Genomic DNA, 20,523 nt, shown 5'->3' with positions numbered 1-20,523 from the left:
CTTGGATGTAAAGGGCTTGAGTCAGAGCTCTTGGCAGTTTTTACAGAAAGATTGAATTAGTGTACAGGTTTTCTGTGAGTCAGATTCAGGGCACCAGATGCAAACAGACCACACTTTGTAGAAGAATATAATATCCATAAGAATTTACACAGTGCTTTTGAATTTTAAACTAATATTCTAAAGCTGCTGACACCTTTATTATGTACCAGTACTACAGATTCCAGGCCTTGTATTCTTCACCTGAGCCTGTAAGCTTCATGAAACTTATTGATCAACCAGAAAGTTAAAGGCTACTTTTGACGTCTCCCTTGTCACAAGGGGTCACCACAGCAGGTAGTTCCACATGTTTGATTTAGAAGAGTTTTTACCCCAGATGCCCTGCAAAGAGGATTTGTTTCTCCAGCTGGAATTGAACCAAAAACCTTTTGTTTGTAAATGTGCTCGATTTAGTTCAGTGTTATTTATGTAGTGCCAAATCACAAAAACAGTTACCTCATGGCACTTTATATTGTAAAGATTGTAAAATAATGGAGAGAAATTTTCAGCAATCAGACTCTCCTGTGAGCAAGCACTTTGCTGACTGTGGGAAGGAAAAACTTCCTTTTACAGGAAGAGACCTCCAGCAGAACCAGGCTCATTTGCGGCGACCAGTTGGGTGTGAGGGGAGGGAGACGGCACAAAAGACACTGTGGAAGAGAGACAGAATAATTATCAAATGCAAAGTGATGTATAAACACACCGTGAGTGAAAAAGGTAAGTGAAGAAGAAATACAGTGCATCATTGGAAGCTCCCAGCTGCCTACCTTTTGCAGGACATGTGGGACTAATAAAGGTTTATCTTATCTAACTAAGGGAAGGTCACCTGATCCGGCCCTAACTATATGCTTAATCAAAAAGAAAAGTTTTAAGCCTAATCTTAAAAGTAGAGATAGCGTCTGTCTGGGAGCTGGTTCCAAAATAGAGGAGCCTGAAAGCTGAAGGTTCTCCCTCCCATTCTACTTTCAAACAGAACCAGAAGTAAGCCACCAGTCTGAAAGCACAGAGGGTGATATGGAACTATGAGGTCTTTAAGATAAGATGGAGCCAGGTTATTCAAGACCTTGTATGTGAGGGGACAAATTTTAAATTCAATTCTTGATTTTACCGGGGAGCCAGAGAAAAAAGTCAGTGTGGGAGAAATATTCTAAGGAGACGTGTAGGAGAAATATGTTGTCTCTTTCTAATCCTTGTCAGTACTCTTGTAATGAATTACAATCCAGCCTAGATGTAATGAACGCATAAACAAGTTTTTCAGCGTCACATTGAGGAAGGATGTTCTTTTGAAACTTGCATAATGGCAGTTGATATGTGGTAAGAGTTTTAAACCACTACACTATGAACGAAATATTAAAGCACAAATGCCAGTGCTTTACAGAAAGAAACCCACTAAAGTAACTAACCAGTATTTATGACGCAAGCTCCAAAAACAGCAGTTGCAAAGTGATTTAAAGAAAATAATCAAAGATAATGGCAAATGTAAAAGCAGGTTAAAAGAAAGCTAAATTTGCAAGGGATTTAAGACACTGAAAAAAACTTTGCACAATTATTAAAATGGAATAACGAGCAGCACAAACACAGGACTGATCGGATTAAAAAACATTGATATAACTAAGAAGAAACAAGTAATACATTAATAAAAGACTTGATATTATCATATCACAGAAAGCACTTCTTATTGAATACAAACAAAAGCCAGAAAATGGCTTTAGGTATCTAATGGCATAGACCAAGCAAATGGACTGTAATGGATTAGTAAAACCAGTGGTTACTGCTTTAACCACAATTTTTAAAGTTGCCCAGAGTAGCAAAAGTAACAGGAATCAGTACTGACACTCTGCACAAGATACTCGAGAAAGGTAGAGCCTGAAGTATAAGGAATAACTATAGTTAGAGATTTAAAAAGAGATTTATTGACATAGCATGGCCTATGGTAGATTGATTGATTGATTGATTGATTGATTGATTGATTGATAACTGTCCCTGATTTTCCTCTTCTCCCTTATTCTTTCCCCGAGAGCAGTTTCTTTATTATTATTTTCCCCTTCAAGATGGATAATGTGTTTAAATAGTAAACATGGGATTACCCGGGAGCTGAAAACATTCAATGCCATAATGTCCGGGTTTTCCCTTTTTATTGTAGTTACATTCAGGTTTGCACATATTCACCTTCAGCACTTCAAAATGCATATTTTTATCCTAACTAATAGCATGTCCAAACAACACCCTCTACCTCCCAGATTATTATTATCTCCTTAAAGTGTTTTGGTGTCGTGGACAAGCCCCTAAACTGGAAACATAACTGTGTACGCATCCGATTCGCTGACATATCTTTGGCCCCTATTCATTGGCTACTGTCAATCTAGGCGCAATGTGATTGGTCGAATCACAAGAAAAGGAAGTGGCGATCAGTAGTGTGGGCTCAACGCTAAGTAGTATTTGGGTGGTGTATATCAAAGGGTAAAGCTACTGGCTTTCGTCCCTAAACGTGGATATTTTGAAGTGTCAAGAGGTACTCGTCATCCAGTTTTTGGGCCGAGCAGTTGAACAGCGGGCATATATTATTAACGCTGTCTTGCTAACCTTTGTTGCGGCTATGTAAAACTAGCTTGTTAGGTTTACGTCATTTCAGCAGGTGCTACTCTGCTAGCTTAGCTTCACATTGGGATCTATTAGCTTGTTAAACAGCTACAGTAGCTAAAATTAAACAAGCTGGCATCTAGAGGGAATACGGCTCAGACTAGTGTGTGACAGGGAGTTTACTTATGCTACTTCTCGTAGTGTGACCCGAGACTGCGACTGGATGTTTAGTAATAGAAATAGCAGTAGTCACAGCTAGCAGATTGTTAGCTTGTTAAATAACAACAATGGGCTATAAGAAGTGTTTGAAAACAGCAAGGAGACTTTATTTTTGGGGTATTCTCTTCATAGTGTTCAGCAAAGGAGTAACAGCTGGTGAGTATGAAATGCCGGTGGTGTTGTAACACTCACTATACGCGTGTCTTAAAGTGTCACAGCACCTGTTTTCGTCTATTACATTTCTTTGACTGAATCAAAACAACACATCTCTCACTGCTGCAACATTAATGCTTTTTAGATGAGGAGCAACACCAGGACGAAGCACCAGAGTTAAAGGTGTGTCATGGGCTCTTTGGTGCATGGTTAATGCTGATCATAGACTCATTTGCAAGCTGGTCTCTTGGGAGTTATATGTAACACACGATTTTGTATACGTGTTGCCTAGAAAAGTTAAAGTAAGAAGTCATTCAACTTAAAAAGAAATTGAACACACTGCTAACTTTGCAAATGAGCCTCATGCAAAGGCATTGTTTTTATATACAGCGTAATTTCCCTCCTTTAAGTAATCCTTTGTAATAACCTCCTGTTGATTTCTCCAGTCCTACCATGACCCAGACTCTGAAGAGGAAGATGTTCGATTATCACCAGAAATTGTGGCAGGTACTTCTATGACCACTGATCACTCCCATCCTGAAGAGGAAACACAGCCCCCTTCGGAGGGTCTAGAAGGAGAGGAGAAGGAGGACCTACCTGACCCAGCTCCTCCCGTTGAGGAAAAACCTAAAGAGGGTAAGGTGTAAGATTTTAAAACATCCACACAACAAAGGCGTGAAAAACAATCACAATAAGTTGATTAACGTTTGAGATGTCAAAGTTGTTAAATACTTCCTGATGTTTTTACTGTTTTAATTATTAGAAATTTAGTTTTTAGCATCTCCTGCTATACCAGTGATGGCTTTGATATTCTAATCCCCACTTTTTACATTAGAAAATGTTATCAGTGTTTAAAAGTGTTTGCATGTTAAGAGCCCTCAGGATGGCCCAAAAATGGTCATGACTGCTGAATGTAGCTACTTTAATGGGCCGTTGAGCTATTTGGTATCTGATTATAACAGTGTAAAGAAGTGCGATTTCAGCTTGGGACTTGGAGCTTCAAATTTTATCGTTGATTGCTTTAAAGTGTTAAATGTTTTGTCAGAAGATAGTTCCCTATGCGTTCTTAAAATAAAGAGCCTAAGATGTTAGCATGCTACATGGAAGGAAAAGCTTAGTGATATATTTTAACGATGTCTAGTCTGAACCTATAAATCTTTCTTTTTGTTGTAGTGCCTCGTAGTGGTGTTATCACACGTCTCATGATCTCAGCATTGCAAACAAGCTCTTTCTTATGATTTTTTTCCTTTGTAAGCTTTGTTTAGTGTTTAACATGTTAACCTGTTTTCACTTTGCCTGACTCTGAGCTAAGCTGAGTGTGGTTTCAGGGTAGAGCCACATTTGATAAACGGTTAAACCCCCGTGAGACACTAAACAGCTTCTCGCACCTGTGGCTCCTCTTGCAGTGCAGTTACATCATTTCACTTGGGGATTGTTTGTAATTACCCTGCTAGCTCATTGCACAGTTGTATTACTGAACTTGTGTGAAGGAGATGTATTCAGATTAACGTAATTGCGTGTGTAAAGTTGCAACTCTATGGTAATTGTTTCAACTCCTCTGTCTCTTTGTTATTTTTCCACACCAAAGTTGATGGTGCAGCAAAAACCAAAAGATTTGAGAATATAAAGAAAAAAATATATTTTCACTTAGACCTCAGGTCCACCAGTATTTTAAAGGAAAACAGCCAGAGTTTGTTTGTTTTCAATCAAGTAAATTTTATATATGGGTGTTTTTTGTTTTTTTTTAAATACAGTTCCTGTGGTGAATGGAGGTACAGCCCATGGAGAACCCTGCATATTCCCCTTCCTCTTCCAGGAGACAGAGTACATAGAGTGTACCACTGACGGGCGGGGGGATGGACGGCTATGGTGTGCCACGACGTACGACTATGACCAGGATAAGAAATGGGGTTTCTGTGAGAGTGAGTTTCAAACTCAAAAACTCTAAAACCTTCACAAATGAAATATTGTGATTCATTTTAAAGCCAAAATGGAGTCACATTACGGCACTTTGGTATTAAATATATTGCATTGTACAGTACAGGTCCTGAGCCAGCCCTCATTTCATTATGTTTTGCTTCCAAGGAGCCAGACCTGCTTTTAATATTTAAAGTGATCTTGAGCAATAGTTTTTCAGGCTTTCTCAAGGTCTTTCAAATGTTTTCTTTGGACTCGGCTGGTTTTTCACTCATTTTCAGTCCAGCTCTTGTACCTGACCATTTTCAGAGGATTTTTTTGTTTTTGTTTTTCTTCCTATTTGGTTGTTTAGGCCACCAGATGAACCGATTTGTCTACACATAAGACACAACTCAGTAAAGAGCATGTTTTTTTACTAGTAGTCTGTTGCAAAAATGCATAATTTGTTATTAGCCAAAAACTTAGCATATGTACACAATGTGCAGCATCAAAGGTCACTGTGACCTTAAATGTTTTTCCCCTAACACATGAATTCTTGTGTTAAACTGTCACTGATCATTCTTTGTTCTTCTCAGTAACAGTCTTGGTAGAACTAAACGACTACTGAAACCAGCCTGAAGATATTATTATGACTTTGTTTGCATAACTGCTACTGCTACCAACCTTTTGAAAACCTTTTATTTCCTCTAAACAGTCTGATTGGCTTCTCCTCTCTTTCCCTCAGCGGAGGAACAGGCACAGCAGAGGCTTCAGGCTGAGGAAGCAGAGAAGCAGTATCAGACTGTCCTGCGCATGCTAAACTCCACCACCAGGAAGACTCAGAAAAAAGAGTGAGTGGCTTACTTTTAGTTTATTTCTCTGGTAGTTGTCAGCCTAATTTTGACTCTTGAAGAAGAGTTATAGAAAGCATGTGGATTTGAAATCTTTTTTTAGATGAAGCAGAAACAGAAGCTTTCCAGTTTTTGCCCACACTCTGTTTTAAGATAAAAATCAGAAAAGGAACAAAAGTAAAGATGCTCTATTCAAATTGAAGATTTTGGCAAGGTTACATTTTTTTGCCAATTTTCTTTTTATTTGTTTAAGTTAAAATGCATATTCCCACTACTGCCTTCTGGTCATCTTTTTATTTCACAGACAAAATTTGATGTTATTTTACATGTCGATTGGGTTCAATGTCCATTTCTTGCGTGTTTTATTACCAGCCAGCGCTTGCGTGCCTTCCATTTGCACATCCTTATTTGCTTTAGCTATCACACTGTTTGTCATGTACACATTATTTTTATGTGAACGTGGATTCAATTTTGCTTGTGCCTACTCTGCTTATCTTTCTCAGATTATATGAAAAGCTGCTAAAAGTGGCAGAAAAAGGCCACCAGAAAGCCATGGAGAAGGTGGCGTATGCCATGCTGTTTGGAGATTACATGAACCAAAATATTACCAAGGCCAGAGAAATGTTTGAGAAGCTTGCCATGGAGGGCTCACCTAAAGCTCAGATGGTAATGATCTCGCTCATAATTATACACGTCTCTTGAGAAAAGTGTTGGAAGCCTGTTTGCAGGTTATTTGTGCTGAGAGGAGCAACTCTGTGACACTCTGCTCTGTTTACTTTTCTTCAGGCTCTTGGATTTCTGTATGCAGCAGGGCTCGGAGTTAACTCAAGTCAAGCTAAGGTACGTCTATGCTCTGTAGATTTGTCTTACAGTATATGGGTTTGTCAGTAGTTACTTATGTTCTGCCATGTTCTCTGTTTTTCAGGCCTTGGTTTACTACACCTTTGGTGCACTGGGTGGAAACCTGCTCGCTCACATGATTCTGGTAAGCAGATTTTTCTGTCAGTGAAGAAATGCTGCAGTCATGCTATTTGTATACTTTAATAAAAATTACACTTCCTTATATTGTTTTATTAGGGCTACAGGTACTGGGGAGGGGTGGGTGTTCCCCAAAGCTGTGAGTCAGCACTAACGCATTATAGGCTTGTAGCAAATCAGGGTAAGTGTTTTGCGTTATTATATTCTAGTGCAGTAATAGTTCTTGCTGGGCTAATAACACTCTTTCCTCTGCCAACTTTAGTGGCCAGCGATGTTTCCCTGACAGGAGGCTCAGCGGTGCAGAGGATCAGACTGCTCGATGAGGTGGAGAACCCGGGATCTACCAGCGGGATGTTGGAGGAAGACCTCATCCAGTACTACCAGTTTCTAGCGGAGAAAGGGGACGTCCAAGCTCAGGTAAAGTGGTCAAATTTTTAAAAAATAATTTATTGCTGGTATTGGGAGCTAATGTGACCTTTCCTTTGACATACCTGAGCCAGTGGTTGATTGAACACACAGTCAAAATGTTTGTAATGTGTTTATTTGTGTCAGTTTAGAAATCGTTCTCGTTACACGTGTTTGGCAAAGAAAACATTTGAATTTGTGATCAGCTTCACTGTTCTGCCTTTTGTGAAAGCTCCTGACTGTGGGGAATTAACAAACTACACAATATAGTTGCATGTCCACACATTTTTATTATTATTATTTCTTTATTTATATGGCATTTTTGCTTTTTCTTGTGGGCAGGAATGGGAAGTAGCTTGAATGGATGGCACTAATTTACTTTATTGTATAAGAACTGAAATCTGGGTCAGACTTGGATTATGCATGCATGTTATGTAATGTCTAAATGTGAAAGGGCTACATAATGTGTCATTGCTGGGTAGTATCAGTCTGAAGCCTTGTTGTAGTTTTTATTTGATTACTAATTGAATGTTTTACTTAGGTGGGCCTGGGTCAGCTGCACTTACATGGAGGACGTGGAGTAGAACAGAATCACCAGGTATCTTTGTCATAGATTTCGCTCACTGTATTTTATTTATTTGTTTTGCTTATTTTGTGAGTTTTCTCTGTCAAATGCATTTATGCTGCTTTCTGTCCAACAGAGGGCATATGACTACTTCAACCAGGCAGCCAATGCAGGCAACACACATGCTATGGCTTTTCTTGGAAAGGTGGGTGAGATGGAGGCTCACTCACTTCACTGTTATGTCACCTTTTTTTTTTTCTTTTTTTAAACAGATATTTCTTTCTTTTCTTTCTTTTTATAAAATTTTCCATTCATCACCTTGTTAATTTCATTTCTTATAAGAGCAGGGTTTTTTTTCTTTTTTCTTTTTTGCTTTTAATGCCATATTTTCCATCTATTTAACACTGTGTTGTGTTGACCTTAGAGACAGTTTGGTTATAGAGACTTTTTAGAATAAAACCAGCTTGGCATTGATGTTTTCACAGAGGGCAGTGTATTTGTGTTTAAGGTATAAAATTTAGCTTTTATGTCTGTGACTGTCTGTTCCTCAGATGTATTCAGAAGGCAGTGAGTTTCTCCCTCAGAATAATGAGACTGCCTTGCAGTACTTCAAGAAGGCTTCTGACCTGGTAAGGATAACGCTGTAGACTAAACTGGGTAATTTATTCACTCTGAGCTTGCTCACTCACTCACAGCTGAATTCTGTTACCCTTTCTTTAAATATTAACATGCAGTAATAGTTTTTACATATTAATTTACTTTTTTTTCCAGGGTAATCCGGTGGGACAGAGTGGGTTGGGGATGGCCTATCTTTATGGTAGAGGTGTGCCAGTGGTAAGATATTTTATTTATATATTTTTTTAAGCGTGTCTCATATCTTTTGATGGGATCTGTACATATAGATAAGATCTCACCTTCACTTTTAGGCACTTGGAGTTGAAATAAAGTTTTATATAAACAACAAAGAAAAACAGTTTTATATAACAGGCTTTTATTTTGATGGCAAGCTGTCAGAGTGTCTCTCCTGCTGAAGCAGCTATTGAAAAGTTGTGTGTTTGTCTCCAGAACTACGAGCTGGCCCTCAAATACTTCCAGAAGGCAGCAGAGCAGGGCTGGGTGGATGGACAACTCCAGCTGGGCACCATGTATTACAGTGAGTTTTACAGCTCAGTGTGTCCTTCAGTGTCTCACTGCATTCTTTCATAGTTTTCCTCTCGCCCGCTGTCTGTTTAGGAGTCCTCAGTCTTCGCTCTTCTTCACATAATAACATTTTTGTTCCTATTCTTGTTCCCCAGATGGCATTGGCGTGAAGCGTGACTACAAGCAGGCTCTTAAATTCTTCAACCTGGCCTCACAGGCTGGGCACATCCTGGCCTTCTACAACTTGGCCCAGATGCATGCTACTGGTACTGGTGTGATGCGTTCCTGCCACACCGCTGTAGAGGTTAGTCCACCCTAAATCTGCTGCTTCTTTCACTGTTAAGAGATTGTCTCTCCAACTTGGTGTCTCCTCAAACATTTATCGATTAACAGCAGTGGCTTTTATCTGCACTTTCAATACAAATTGGAGATGTGTATCACACTGTGTGTCCTGTTTGCAGCTTTTCAAAAATGTGTGTGAGCGTGGTCGCTGGTCAGAGCGCCTGATGACAGCGTACGGTAGCTTTAAGGAGGGTGACATGGACGCTGCGCTGGTTCAGTATCTGCTGCTGGCTGAGCAGGGCTACGAGGTGGCTCAGAGCAACGTGGCCTTCATTCTGGATCAGAGTAAGAAAAACCAAGACATTAGTATTTAACCATGGTAGTGCAGGCTTTTAGCAGTTAATTTATGTGCACCACTTGCAATATTATAGCCATGTTTAAATGCTAGTGTCATGATCCTGCTACGCTCTTTACCTTTGTTAGAGAGAGATTCAGGTCTCATTTTAAATGTTTTAATTTTTCATGTGTTTGTGTGAATTATGCCACACAGAAGGGGCAAGGATCTTCAGTGAGAATGAGACCTACCCTCGTGCATTGCTCCACTGGACAAGAGCTGCAGCGCAAGGTGAGTTTAAACAAGCTCCGTCTCCTCGTCAGTGTGAACAGTGTGTGCGCCGGAGCAGTAGAGTCAAAGTGCACTGCAAGTTTAGGGAAATGCGTCATGATGTTTAGCTTGGGAACGTATTGCTTATTGCACATTTCACTTGATTGAACTGTGATGCTGTGTAGACACTGGCTGTGAGCACAGCTGCAGCTGCTCTGCTTGGCTGTGCTGTGCTGTGTGAAACAGTTATTAGTCAAACTTTGGCTCCTTTTGTGGTTGAATTTGTGCTGCTGTGGATGTCTAACTCCTGCTAGCTGAGCACAGTTCTGTTACCAAAGAAAGTCTCATTGCGCTGTACAGAATTTGACCCCACTGTGGTTTTATCAGGTGTAACCAACGTGGTACCAAAACTCCACATCCTTTCAGAAATGGAGACATTTCACTACAATGCTCAGCCAGCACAACCAGCTCAATTTACAGCACACACACACACCACTGCACATAGTTTGTGTTGCACTTATTATCAACAAGCGTGTCACAGCCAACAACCTTAATAACAAAAGCCATGGCAACAGTGAGCATCACAGCTCCAGTGTGTCTCATGCATCCTCCATAGCTATATATTATCTAAGTGCAGTGGAACAGGCTAATGCCTGAGCAGCCATAGCTGCTGAGGGTGCACTGATTCTCTCTGGGGTCACATGCATCGTAATTTATGATAATCGAGCTCAGCCTGTCTTTGTGTATCAGTGTGAGATACTGAGTGGTGAACACTAAGCTGGTTCACAGAAGATTTCTAGCCGTGACTGTTTGCATATAAAACCAAATCTTACACATGTAATTGTCCTTGTAAGGTTACACCGTGGCAAGGATAAAACTGGGAGACTATCATTTCTATGGCTACGGAACGGACGTGGACTACGAGACGGCTGTCATTCACTATAGGTTGGCATCTGAGCAGCAGCACAGCGCACAGGCCATGTTTAACTTGGGTTACATGCATGAGAAAGGCCTGGGTATCAAACAGGTGAGCACTCACTAAACATCACCTGGCTCTCAACATGTCACAAATTTGCGCTTTGTCATTTAGCAAAGTCAGTGTGGTTGTTAATTTGATTTCTAATTCTGAAATTTTCCATGTTTTTTTTGCTGCAGGACATCCACCTAGCCAAACGGTTTTATGACATGGCTGCTGAGGCCAGTCCTGACGCCCAGGTTCCAGTTTTTCTAGCTCTGTGCAAACTGGGCCTGATTTATGCTCTCCAGTACCTGCAGGATCTTAATGTGAGTATTTCCTCCTGAATTCACAAGCTGTCATGCTAACCGTATGGTTTTCAGTAACACGTCTTGTACTTCAGATAGTTTCAGAGATTCTTCATTAGAAAGAAAAATGATGTTTCTTTTTCCTCCTTGTTGGTTGCGACTTCTCGCAGTTGAAGGAGCTGATTTCTCAGGTGGATCTGGACCAGCTGCTGGGCCCAGAGTGGGATCTCTACCTCATGACGGTCATCGCCCTACTGCTAGGCACAGTCATCGCCTACCGACAGCGCCAACACCAAATCATAGTGCCACCTCGCCCACCTGCCCCAGCGCCTCCTCCCAGGCCGCCTCAGGAACAGCCACAGGCCCAGGCCGAGCCCCAGGCTCAGGAAGAAACACCAGAGCAGGGCCCGGCCCAGGAAGAGGAGGAGCAGCACTGAGAGGGAGATAGACGGAGTGAGGGTGGTGAAAGATGGACAAGAGGCTCACTGCATGGAGCACCAGTAGCTGAATACCTGCTACTTTGAGCACCTCGCCCACTCTGCCTGTTCCCCGCCATGTGTGTGTGGGTTTTTTTTTTTTTGTTTTTTTTTTTTAAAGGCTTGATGATGGCTGCTGAACTGTTCAGTCTCACCTCTTTCTTCCTTTAAAATATGCTGGTCTTCTGCTGAAACCGACACATTGTGGGTGTTAATGGACAACACTGCAGTAGAGAGTGTTTGGACTTGGTACTTTTTGACTCAGGATACTGCCAGACGTTCCCCCCGTGTCCTCAACATGGAATTAGTCTTGTGGTTGCCAGATCAAAAGCATTACGAACTCAACTGAGAAAATTACACTCGTTAGACAGCTTCATTCCCAATTTTGTTCAGTATTTTAAAAAAGTCTGGGTGGAAAATGTGAAGTAAAATCATTTTCATTTCTAGCGCTGGTCTACTTGGTAAAAGAAAGTCCTGGTTCTCTGCATGTCTTCTCTGATCTCCTTGCAGACTTTTAGTTTAGCCTTTTTTTTGAGCTAACTGATGAGTGAACAAATTTTGCATTCCTTTATGCTTTGCAGTTTTGCATTCATTAGTTATTTTGGGTGACATGTTGTCAGATCAATAAGTGCTAAATATACTAAAACTATGCTGAGTCATCAGTACAAGAACAATAGTTTGGGAAGTTCTCACTGACAGAAAAGCTGGGCTGTGAAGTAGGTGATGTTTGCTGATGCACACGGGGATTAAAATGTGTACAGAAACATCAAAGTTAATTTAAAAAGCAAGCGAGAGGAATTTAAACTTTTTTGGAAGTTGTACACTACAGTATGTGTACATTTTTTTTTCCAACACTGTTCTTTGATTTAATTATTGTTGCTGGTTTTGAAAGGCAGCTTAGTATTTTTTTTTTTTTTTAAATGCCAACTGTTATCTGGAGCAGCCTTAAAGATAGCAACAACTTAAACCTTGCATTGTTTCTACAGTAGAGGAAGTGGATCACATTTCGTTTTTTTTTTTTTTCCCTTTTGTTTTGTTCTAAAACTTCAGCTGTCGTGACAATTTCCACCCCCTCACCAAACGTCCAAGTTGGAAATCTGCCTACACTTCTGAGATCAGACGGACATGAATCCGAGGCTGCGCTGAAAAGCAAACGAAGCCACGGTTAGACCATGCAGCATTTCTGGAACCAAGATCTGAAATTTCATTTTGTTTTTTATTTTTGTTTTTTCACTTCATTTGTTTTTTTTTTCTCATTTGTTCACTTCCACAAAATGTACTAAAGTTAGTGTTTAACTGCCAATAGATATGCATGATTGAACCCCAGAAGGAGAGCGTAGTGTTGTTTGCAGGATGATTAGAAATAAGTCCAAACTGTTTCCTGCTTTCACATCGGCACCCACATAACTCACAATTGGTGTGAAATAAAACACTGGGCAAAGTTACAGAGAAGAATTTTTCTTTTCTTTTTTTCTTCTTTTTTTTTTTTAACCATTAAAACGCGTTTATAAATTTAATAAATGATATATGGATATTTCAAAGATGTTCTGAATGTTTGATTGCCGAAATGCTTGGATCGATGATCATTTGTAGTTCGGATAAGTGGCTTGTGCCCTGCTTGGCTTTAAATGTCTGACATAACACTGCAATGTTGCTGACATTGATCAGCAGCGAGAGCGGCCGCTTCTCATTGGACCTGTTGGTTGTCGCTCAGCCATTGAGGCTGAGACAAAGTGACAATGCTGTGAAAACTGAGGGTCGCATTGTGCAGTGTGTAGGGGTGACCCATTGACTGGTCCATACGCAATACTATGGGGTGGCTTTGGATCGCTGTGGCAACGTGTGTGCTCGCGTCCTGCTCTGTCAAAGGTAAGTGCTAGAACAAGCAGGAAGGCACCTCCCACGTGAGGCTGTGTGCCTATATTTATTGTAACAACAGCCTCTGAAACGGGGCCCTCCCTTTTATTATTTATTTTTTTAATGGATTGTTTGGGTTTATATCAACCATCTGTTTTTATAGATATACACCAAGGCCAAAGTCAAGACCAAAAACCTTTGAACTAGGGCTTATTTAGCTGATTAAAGATGAGCTTTATCAGTGGCTTATAAAGTGGTTTGAAAAGTTTCAGTTAATGATCCCTTTAAAGGAAATGACTGGTGGTTGGAGTATGAAGAGGGGATTCGGCACTACAGCAAGGAGGCCCTCAATAAGGTACTGTTTCACCTATGTTTATCACTGAGGGTTTATTTTGTTGTTAGACACAAAGTTTAAATTTTGGTCGTCATTTAAACAGCAAAAAGCCTTCGTTGACAGGCTTATTAAAAAGACAAAAAACAATATATAGCAATTGTTAACCGTTCTCTTAAAAGTAGGTTATCATCGTGTCACACCAGACTAACCACATGGCCCAGCAGGCATCCTGAACTTGTGCACAGCTAACGCATCAAAGACAGTGAAACAATGATCGATCAATAAAAACGCAGTCCGACAAGGTACTGAAGATGAGGTTTCCACGGTAGCAGTGAAAGTTATGTTCAGGTTTGCCTACTGTAATCTACAACAGAATCTTAATGCACAAACACTGTGCTCTGCTGGATTAAATATTTTTATATTTATTTTATTTAGAAAGAGGGACAATACATATTAATGAACATTTTAACAAATGTAAATATGCCAGATTATAGCCTTGGGCTAATTTCCATCTGCAGACCCTCTGGCAGGTTGGTGTTACACACAAGTTAGTAAAAACATACAGAGACACTATTTACAGATCATGTGACAAGGACAAAAACAGTGATCACATCATAATATAATTTAAGCTTTGCCTGATCTTACTGTCAGTTATTTAGTTGCTATTATCCTGTTTGTTTGTTTTTCAGACTTGCTATGCTGTAAAATGTATTAAAGTACCACAATACCAATGCTCCCAAAAAATCAATCTGGGTTTGACGGTTGCCAGGAGTCCTTGTATGACTGCATTGTGTCAAGTGTAAAGTTTGGTAGAGGGGGATTATGGTGTGGGGTTGTTTTTCAGGAGTTGCACTTGGCCCCTTAGCACCAGTGGAAGGAACTCTTAATGCTTCCACATCCCAACTTTGTGGGAACAGTTTGGGTTTGACCCCTTCCTATTCCAACATAACTGCTCATCAGTGCACAAAACAAGGTCCATAAAGACATGGATGAGCGAGTTTGGTGTGAAAGAACTTGACTGGCCTGCACAGAGTCCTGACCTCAACCTAATAGAACACCTTTGGGATGAATTGGAGTGGAGACTGTGAGTCGGGTCTTCTTGTCTGACCTTACAAATGCACTTCTAAAAGAATGCTCAAAATTTACCATAAACACTCCTAAACCTTGTGGAAAGCATTCCCACGAGAGCTGAAGCTGTTATAGCATCAAAGTGTGGGCTGACGTCATATTAAACCCTATGGGTTAGGAATGGGATGTCATGCAAGTTCACATGCGCATGAACGTGGATGAGCAAATACTTATGGCAATATAATGTATCTAAAACGTTCTAATGCAATAAGATTTTTTTGAAGATTTTAAAGTTGATTTTTTTAAAGATTTTTGCACATGAGCTTCCCTTTTTTCTCCACAAATGCATCAACATATACAGTATTAAACTTACGCAACTGTTTAAGACATTTATAGCAGTTTATTCCGATGTAGGAAGACGCTCAAAAAAGAAGAAAACAATTGTCAGTCCCCGAAGACAAACTTTTGTCATTATAAGGACTCATAAGGAAACATAACTGGTCTCGATGTGACAGCGAGGCTTCTCTCTTTTTACTTATTTAGGAGTTTCCAGAGAAAACCCGGCCAGTGAGCTTCAAGCATCCTGTGTTCCAGTGCTCAGACATGAGTCCTTCTCCCTCTGTCCCCTCCTCAGGTCTGTCCAGGTGTCACCTGCTGACCTCAAATCTTGTGTTGTTCAAGAGTTTGAACTAACGCTCTTTTTCTCTTTCTTTCCCTCTCTACCTTCCCTCTATCCACCCCTCCTTCCACCCTTTTGTCTAGTTGAATTTGTGAAGGCCGCAGATATCAAAGTCATCGCCGCCTTGGGGGATTCTCTGACAGTAGGTGTTATATGTTGTTTGCTGCTTCCTCTGCTGTGCCGATGATACAGTGTAACATCGACCAAAAATAGACTCGCTCTGACCGTTGATTCATTCATTTTGCATACTCGCTTAGTCCTGCTGAGCAGAAGGCAGCTGCAATCGTGAGAAGAGCTAAAACGCTTACAGTGATGGATAAAGACTGAGTGCAAATGAGATGGAAATAAACTTTAAACTGCATTACTAACCAAATGTTGCACCAACGGAAGAGCAGTCAGCTTAGTTATTATCTCTTTTTGTGCTTTTATGAGAACGGCACATCTTCATAATCTAAGAGAAGATGCCCAAATTGCAGCTGGTTAATGGGGACCTGTTATCATCTCCTCTATATTTGTATTCTTAGACTCTTTGTGTATCGTTGCATGACTCACAGTTTATAATAGTTCTCATCCCGAGCCTTGATTCGGCAGCGTTGCACGTATACGGCAGAGAATTTGGAAAGGCATAATAGGATCCGTTTAAATTAGAGTGACAAACCACCCACACAAACACTTACTCATAAAACTGCTTTTCTTCTGTTCCTTGGCTCCTGATCTCTCTATGCTGTGCCCCTTCTTTTCCAGACGGCTATCGGCGCCAACGCCACTACTGTCCTCGGCATTCCCATTGAGTTTCGTCACGTGTCATGGAGGTGCCTGTCACAAATCTCGCACAAATAACAATCAGGATGATGTGAAGCAGACTGATCTCATATCAGGAACATGTTAGAAACTGTATTCCCCCATGAGAGTGTCAGTCTGTAAGAAACAAGGTTAAACTGACATTAACAGTTCTGCTGCTGGTATTGCTTTCCTTTCTGCTTGCAGCATTGGAGGCTATGGGACATATCAAGATGTCATTACTTTGGCAAGTAAGCTGTCACTGCTGTGTCCGAGCTGTTTCTTAACTGTATCGTTCCATGAAACTCACAACGAGAAAAGTCCAGCTCATTTTCTTTACCTGTTTGACGCTGTCATTTTTAGATATCATCAAGCTGTTTAACCCCAGTCTGCTTGGAGCTTCTCCTGGAAAGACAGTTCATGGGATGCAGGCTCATATCAGTGAAACGGGCTTCAACTTGGCCGTAACTGGACACAACACCTTGTAAGACCTTCGCTTACTTTTGTGTTGCCTAATCTAACAAATTATATTCTTCTACAAAAATAACTGAGCTGTGACCTAATTCACTTTAGGAAACATGTTATTCTTTATTTTGTAGCAATCTCCCCGGTCAGACGAGACATTTGATAGACACACTGAGAGGTTACGAGGTAAAGCGAGGCCTGTTTTCTCAGTAATGATACAGCACAGGGATGGGAGAGGTAACGGGACTGTCGTCTCTTCCTTTAGGGTCTCAACTTTGAAGAGGACTGGAAGCTTTTGACTATTCTCATGGGCATGAATGACATCTGTGATTACTGCAAAGATAAAGTCTGTCTTGGTCTCTTATCTTTAATTCAATAGAAAATCTCTCTCTATATATGGAATATTGCCTCTTCTATTACCTCTGATGAATCTCCTCTACTTCCAGGCTCTTTTTTCAGTAGATAACTTCATCCACTATATGACTGTCTCGTTGGAAATGCTTATGAATGAGGTAAAGTCGAAGATAAACGAAATCAGGCTTAGCCCTGGATTTACTGTCTGCTGAGACTGAGGGTCAGTGCTGTGCTGAATCACTACAGTGCAGGTCTTCATGCTGTGCTTCAGGTTCCCCGTATGATTGTGAACGTGGTTCAGATCCTCCCCATGCAGACTTTGAGGGAGGTGCAGAAGCCCACCCCAGGGTGTTTGCTCCAGCGGTGATCACTCTCTTTCTCTCTCAGAACAAGTTAAACTCTGGCTTGATTGACACTTCTTGAACTTTTTACTTTTTGACTTTGTTTTAGGTCTTTCTGCTCGTGCCTGATAGAGCCAGTAGCCAGATCTCCTGAACTCCGGGAGCTGGTGGAGGTCAATCTGGAATTCCAGGTGCACTTTACTTCTTTCATGTTATAAGATTATGTATTATATAAGGAAAGATGGTACAGGAGATAAATTCTTCTTTCATTTGGTTGCCACATTAGAAGGAATATGGACTCTTTTTTGATCCCTCTATGCATCATAAAAAAAATCCCATGTTTTTTAGGAACAACGTGTTCATTCTGTACAGCAGACTCTGAATGTTAGGCTGCACAAACAAGCTCGTCTGTAAAACACCTGCAGAATCTTGAACTGCACACTCTGTTGTATGTAAGAGCTATCGGAGATGAGATTTCTAGGTCAGTATATGAGGAAAAACCGCCATAAATATACATGCACTGCTTAAAAATGTTTTAATCAGAGTATAGCATCAAGTCAGCTAAAAGTAACAGAGAGGGTTGTTTAAACAGTTTCAGCTGCTTTAGTGTTAATGAAATTAACGAAAGGTGCTCTAGAGGGACAACAAAGAGACACAACTCCCAAAACAGCAATGGTTTTACAGTGGAGGTCACTCCTCATATTTTCTTCCTGTGTTTTCACTAGTTTAGCATTTGACTAGGGTCAGTGTAACTACTGGTACATAAGGTGATACCTGAACCCTGCAGAGGTTGCACAGGCAGTTTCCTGTGTCTCCCAGCAGAGTCTCAAGAGCACGGAGGAGATTCCAGGAGACAGGCAGTTACAGGACTGGTATCTCCTCCTTTGTGCAAAGAGGAAGAGGATGGTGTGGATGGCAGTGACCAAACAATCATAAACAGACTTCATCTTCAAACAGATGTCCTCTGTGCTCACTGCCTGGCACTATAGAGCCCATTTGCCATAGAATACCAAAACTGCCTTGTTAAACATGCACTAATTTGTATAAATATCTAATTTACAGAGTGCAGAGAAATGTATTTTAAACATTTGCTTTCTACCAGCCTGAAAGAAGAACTATTTTGGAAGGAAACAAAGCTTAAAGAAATGCCCATTAAAATGCATTTTGACTGTATCTTCCATAATAATTTGCCTTGTCATTGTCCCAAATGATAACTCACTTTAATGTGCAAACAGGGTACATTGCACCCAAAACATTATATGCTGATTTCATGTTCGCAGCTCTCACTGTAATTTGTGTGTTTGCTGTTATTGTAACAGCACAAGCGAGGAGAATGGGAGACAAATTGATTCTCACGCTGCTTTCATCTGCAGAAAAGACTCGAGAAGCTGCTGTACAGCGACCGCTTCTTCAGGGACGACTTCGCCGTTGTTCTCCAGCCCTTTTTGAAGAACGCGGACCCGCCCCGCCTCCCGGTAATCCATCTCACGCCTATCAGTGTGACATAAGTGTCTGCTTTCAGACCAATCGGTGCGAAGCATCACGCGGCGATGACTGACTCATCAGTGATCCCCAGTGTGACAGCTGTAGCATTTTGGCTGAGAAACTCACGAGTCATGTTTCACCAACAATGCTGTCCATCACTAAAACTATACCGCAGTGTATTTTGTGTCTCTCTGAGCAGAACGGGAAGATCGATATGACTTTCTTCACTCACGACTGCTTCCACTTTACCATAAAGGGACATGAGGAGCTGGCCAAGGGACTGTGGAACAACATGGTGAACAATAAGTTGTATTTGATTTAAAGGCACAAGAGGCTAAAGGTCAATGAGTCATTCAGGGTTTATTGTGTAGGATTCACATGAATGTGAACTGTGTAATTGTTCAAATACACATGTCTGCTTCTCTCACAGTTTCAGCCCGAGGGAGAAAAGACGATTGTGAGCAGCTTCTCTAACCCCATCACTCTCATCTGTCCGCCTATGGTAAGATTAGCTTTCCATATTTGACAACTTTGTTTGGCCTGATTGGTCTAAAGAATTGAATATTAACTAAACGTTCCTCCAGTGAAATTAGGTTTCAGAAAGTGTTTTAAAATGTTTGTTTAAAAGTCTGTTGATTCAAGGAAGTTTAGCGCTGTGGAACCTTTTTTTTCTCCATTTGTTATGATTCCTGTGCTTTAGATGCTTCTCAAAACACTCTGTTACTGCTTTGTCATGCTGCTGTGCATATAAATGACACTGCATTAAAATAAATGAGTGCTTGGTGAAATAAAAATTAATTTTAGTTCACCAGCAACTCAGAGCTGTTTGAAAGACTGGGAAAGAGGCTACGGTGCGTCACGCTTCTCAAAACGCTCTGCAGTACTGCATTATTTGTGTTGTGATAAATCTTAATTCAATATCTGATTTTTACAGTTATTATATTACATATCATATACGTAGGAACACCCATATATCTTCACTCGACCGATCGCAGCCAAGTCAGACCAACCTACCCTCCAGACTGACGCTCCATCACCAGCAGTCATCTTCCTGCTGCTCCTCCTGGCACAGTTTGGAGTTATGTAGCTTTTAATTCCTTTTCCCGACGCAAAACACACAGAGGGCGAAAGGAGTTTTTTAGCCATTCACCAGCATGGAGGAAATGACTGCAAACTGACAGATTTGACAACAAACAATCATTGCAATCATGCAGCCGAAATATCTGAATCTCAGAGGATGTTGGAGATGGACGAGATGAGGATAGGGGAGCTTCAGATGGTTGGGGGTTGTCTCTATAATATTGCCAGATTTTTACTAAATAAAGTGCCTGGAGATGACTGGTGTTGTGAACTGTTCTTCAAAGTGAACTGAACTGAGAAATGTGATTTTCTAATAGACCCTTTTACAGTTTTTAATTGAGATTTAAATAACTTTTCCTGCGCTAAAGACGATATACCAGTTAGACCGCATGCCTGGTAGTGGGATGTTTCTGTTTCTCCCCCATTTGGGGAGCAGACTTAGAGCATATATGTATTTTTAATAAAAAGTTTGCTTTGTACAAATTGCAAATGTTGTAATTAACAAAGCATGACGACCTACTTTTGGTTCGTGTGACTTTTATACATTCATACATAAAATATTAACGACTTTGCCTCTTTAAAAACTTCTGGGCCTTTTTTTAAAAAAAAGTTTTCAGACTCATTAATTTACT

General features: G+C 40.6%; 2 protein-coding genes across 2 annotated transcripts; both read left to right on the top strand.

Moving 5' to 3' along the window:
- Positions 1-2,443: 2,443 nt before the first annotated feature.
- Positions 2,444-12,983, top strand: sel1l (SEL1L adaptor subunit of SYVN1 ubiquitin ligase). The gene is made up of 21 exons (XM_085247297.1): positions 2,444-2,991; positions 3,134-3,171; positions 3,435-3,624; positions 4,743-4,910; positions 5,630-5,735; positions 6,239-6,401; positions 6,522-6,575; positions 6,661-6,720; positions 6,813-6,894; positions 6,976-7,130; positions 7,660-7,716; positions 7,820-7,888; positions 8,235-8,312; positions 8,455-8,517; positions 8,749-8,836; positions 8,979-9,127; positions 9,285-9,450; positions 9,656-9,730; positions 10,564-10,736; positions 10,865-10,993; positions 11,143-12,983. The coding sequence occupies exons 1-21, from the start codon at positions 2,904-2,906 to the stop codon at positions 11,407-11,409; spliced, it is 2,418 nt and encodes an 805-aa protein (XP_085103423.1). The 5' UTR covers positions 2,444-2,903; the 3' UTR covers positions 11,410-12,983.
- Positions 12,984-13,197: 214 nt separating this feature from the next.
- LOC146557605 (phospholipase B1, membrane-associated) lies at positions 13,198-20,187 on the top strand. The gene is made up of 16 exons (XM_085247207.1): positions 13,198-13,317; positions 13,596-13,660; positions 15,251-15,341; positions 15,470-15,528; positions 16,131-16,198; positions 16,374-16,417; positions 16,530-16,650; positions 16,766-16,817; positions 16,897-16,977; positions 17,078-17,143; positions 17,257-17,348; positions 17,436-17,517; positions 18,700-18,801; positions 19,011-19,106; positions 19,242-19,313; positions 19,773-20,187. The coding sequence occupies exons 1-16, from the start codon at positions 13,260-13,262 to the stop codon at positions 19,896-19,898; spliced, it is 1,275 nt and encodes a 424-aa protein (XP_085103333.1). The 5' UTR covers positions 13,198-13,259; the 3' UTR covers positions 19,899-20,187.
- The last annotated feature ends 336 nt before the right edge of the window (positions 20,188-20,523 follow it).

This window comes from Mchenga conophoros, linkage group LG15 (assembly GCF_057382185.1).
Source record: "Mchenga conophoros isolate Kocher_MC1m ecotype Shallow Benthic linkage group LG15, M_conophoros_male_GT1.1, whole genome shotgun sequence".
Lineage (NCBI taxonomy): Eukaryota > Metazoa > Chordata > Actinopteri > Cichliformes > Cichlidae > Mchenga > Mchenga conophoros.
Note: the sequence above shows the minus strand (reverse complement) of the source record. Positions and strands in the feature narration are given on the sequence as shown.

What these genes read in the sequence shown, in the direction of transcription:
- sel1l (XM_085247297.1), top strand. Translation starts at nt 2,904, where the DNA reads ATGGGCTATAAGAAGTGTTTGAAAACAGCAAGGAGACTTTATTTTTGG. An exon ending in TGCTCGCTCACATGATTCTG is followed by an intron (nt 6,721 to 6,812) that starts GTAAGCAGATTT and finishes TTGTTTTATTAG; the next exon opens with GGCTACAGGTACTGGGGAGG. An exon ending in AAGGCCTGGGTATCAAACAG is followed by an intron (nt 10,737 to 10,864) that starts GTGAGCACTCAC and finishes TTTTTGCTGCAG; the next exon opens with GACATCCACCTAGCCAAACG.
- LOC146557605 (XM_085247207.1), top strand. Translation starts at nt 13,260, where the DNA reads ATGGGGTGGCTTTGGATCGCTGTGGCAACGTGTGTGCTCGCGTCCTGC. An exon ending in TCCCTCTGTCCCCTCCTCAG is followed by an intron (nt 15,342 to 15,469) that starts GTCTGTCCAGGT and finishes CCTTTTGTCTAG; the next exon opens with TTGAATTTGTGAAGGCCGCA. An exon ending in CGGACCCGCCCCGCCTCCCG is followed by an intron (nt 18,802 to 19,010) that starts GTAATCCATCTC and finishes CTCTCTGAGCAG; the next exon opens with AACGGGAAGATCGATATGAC.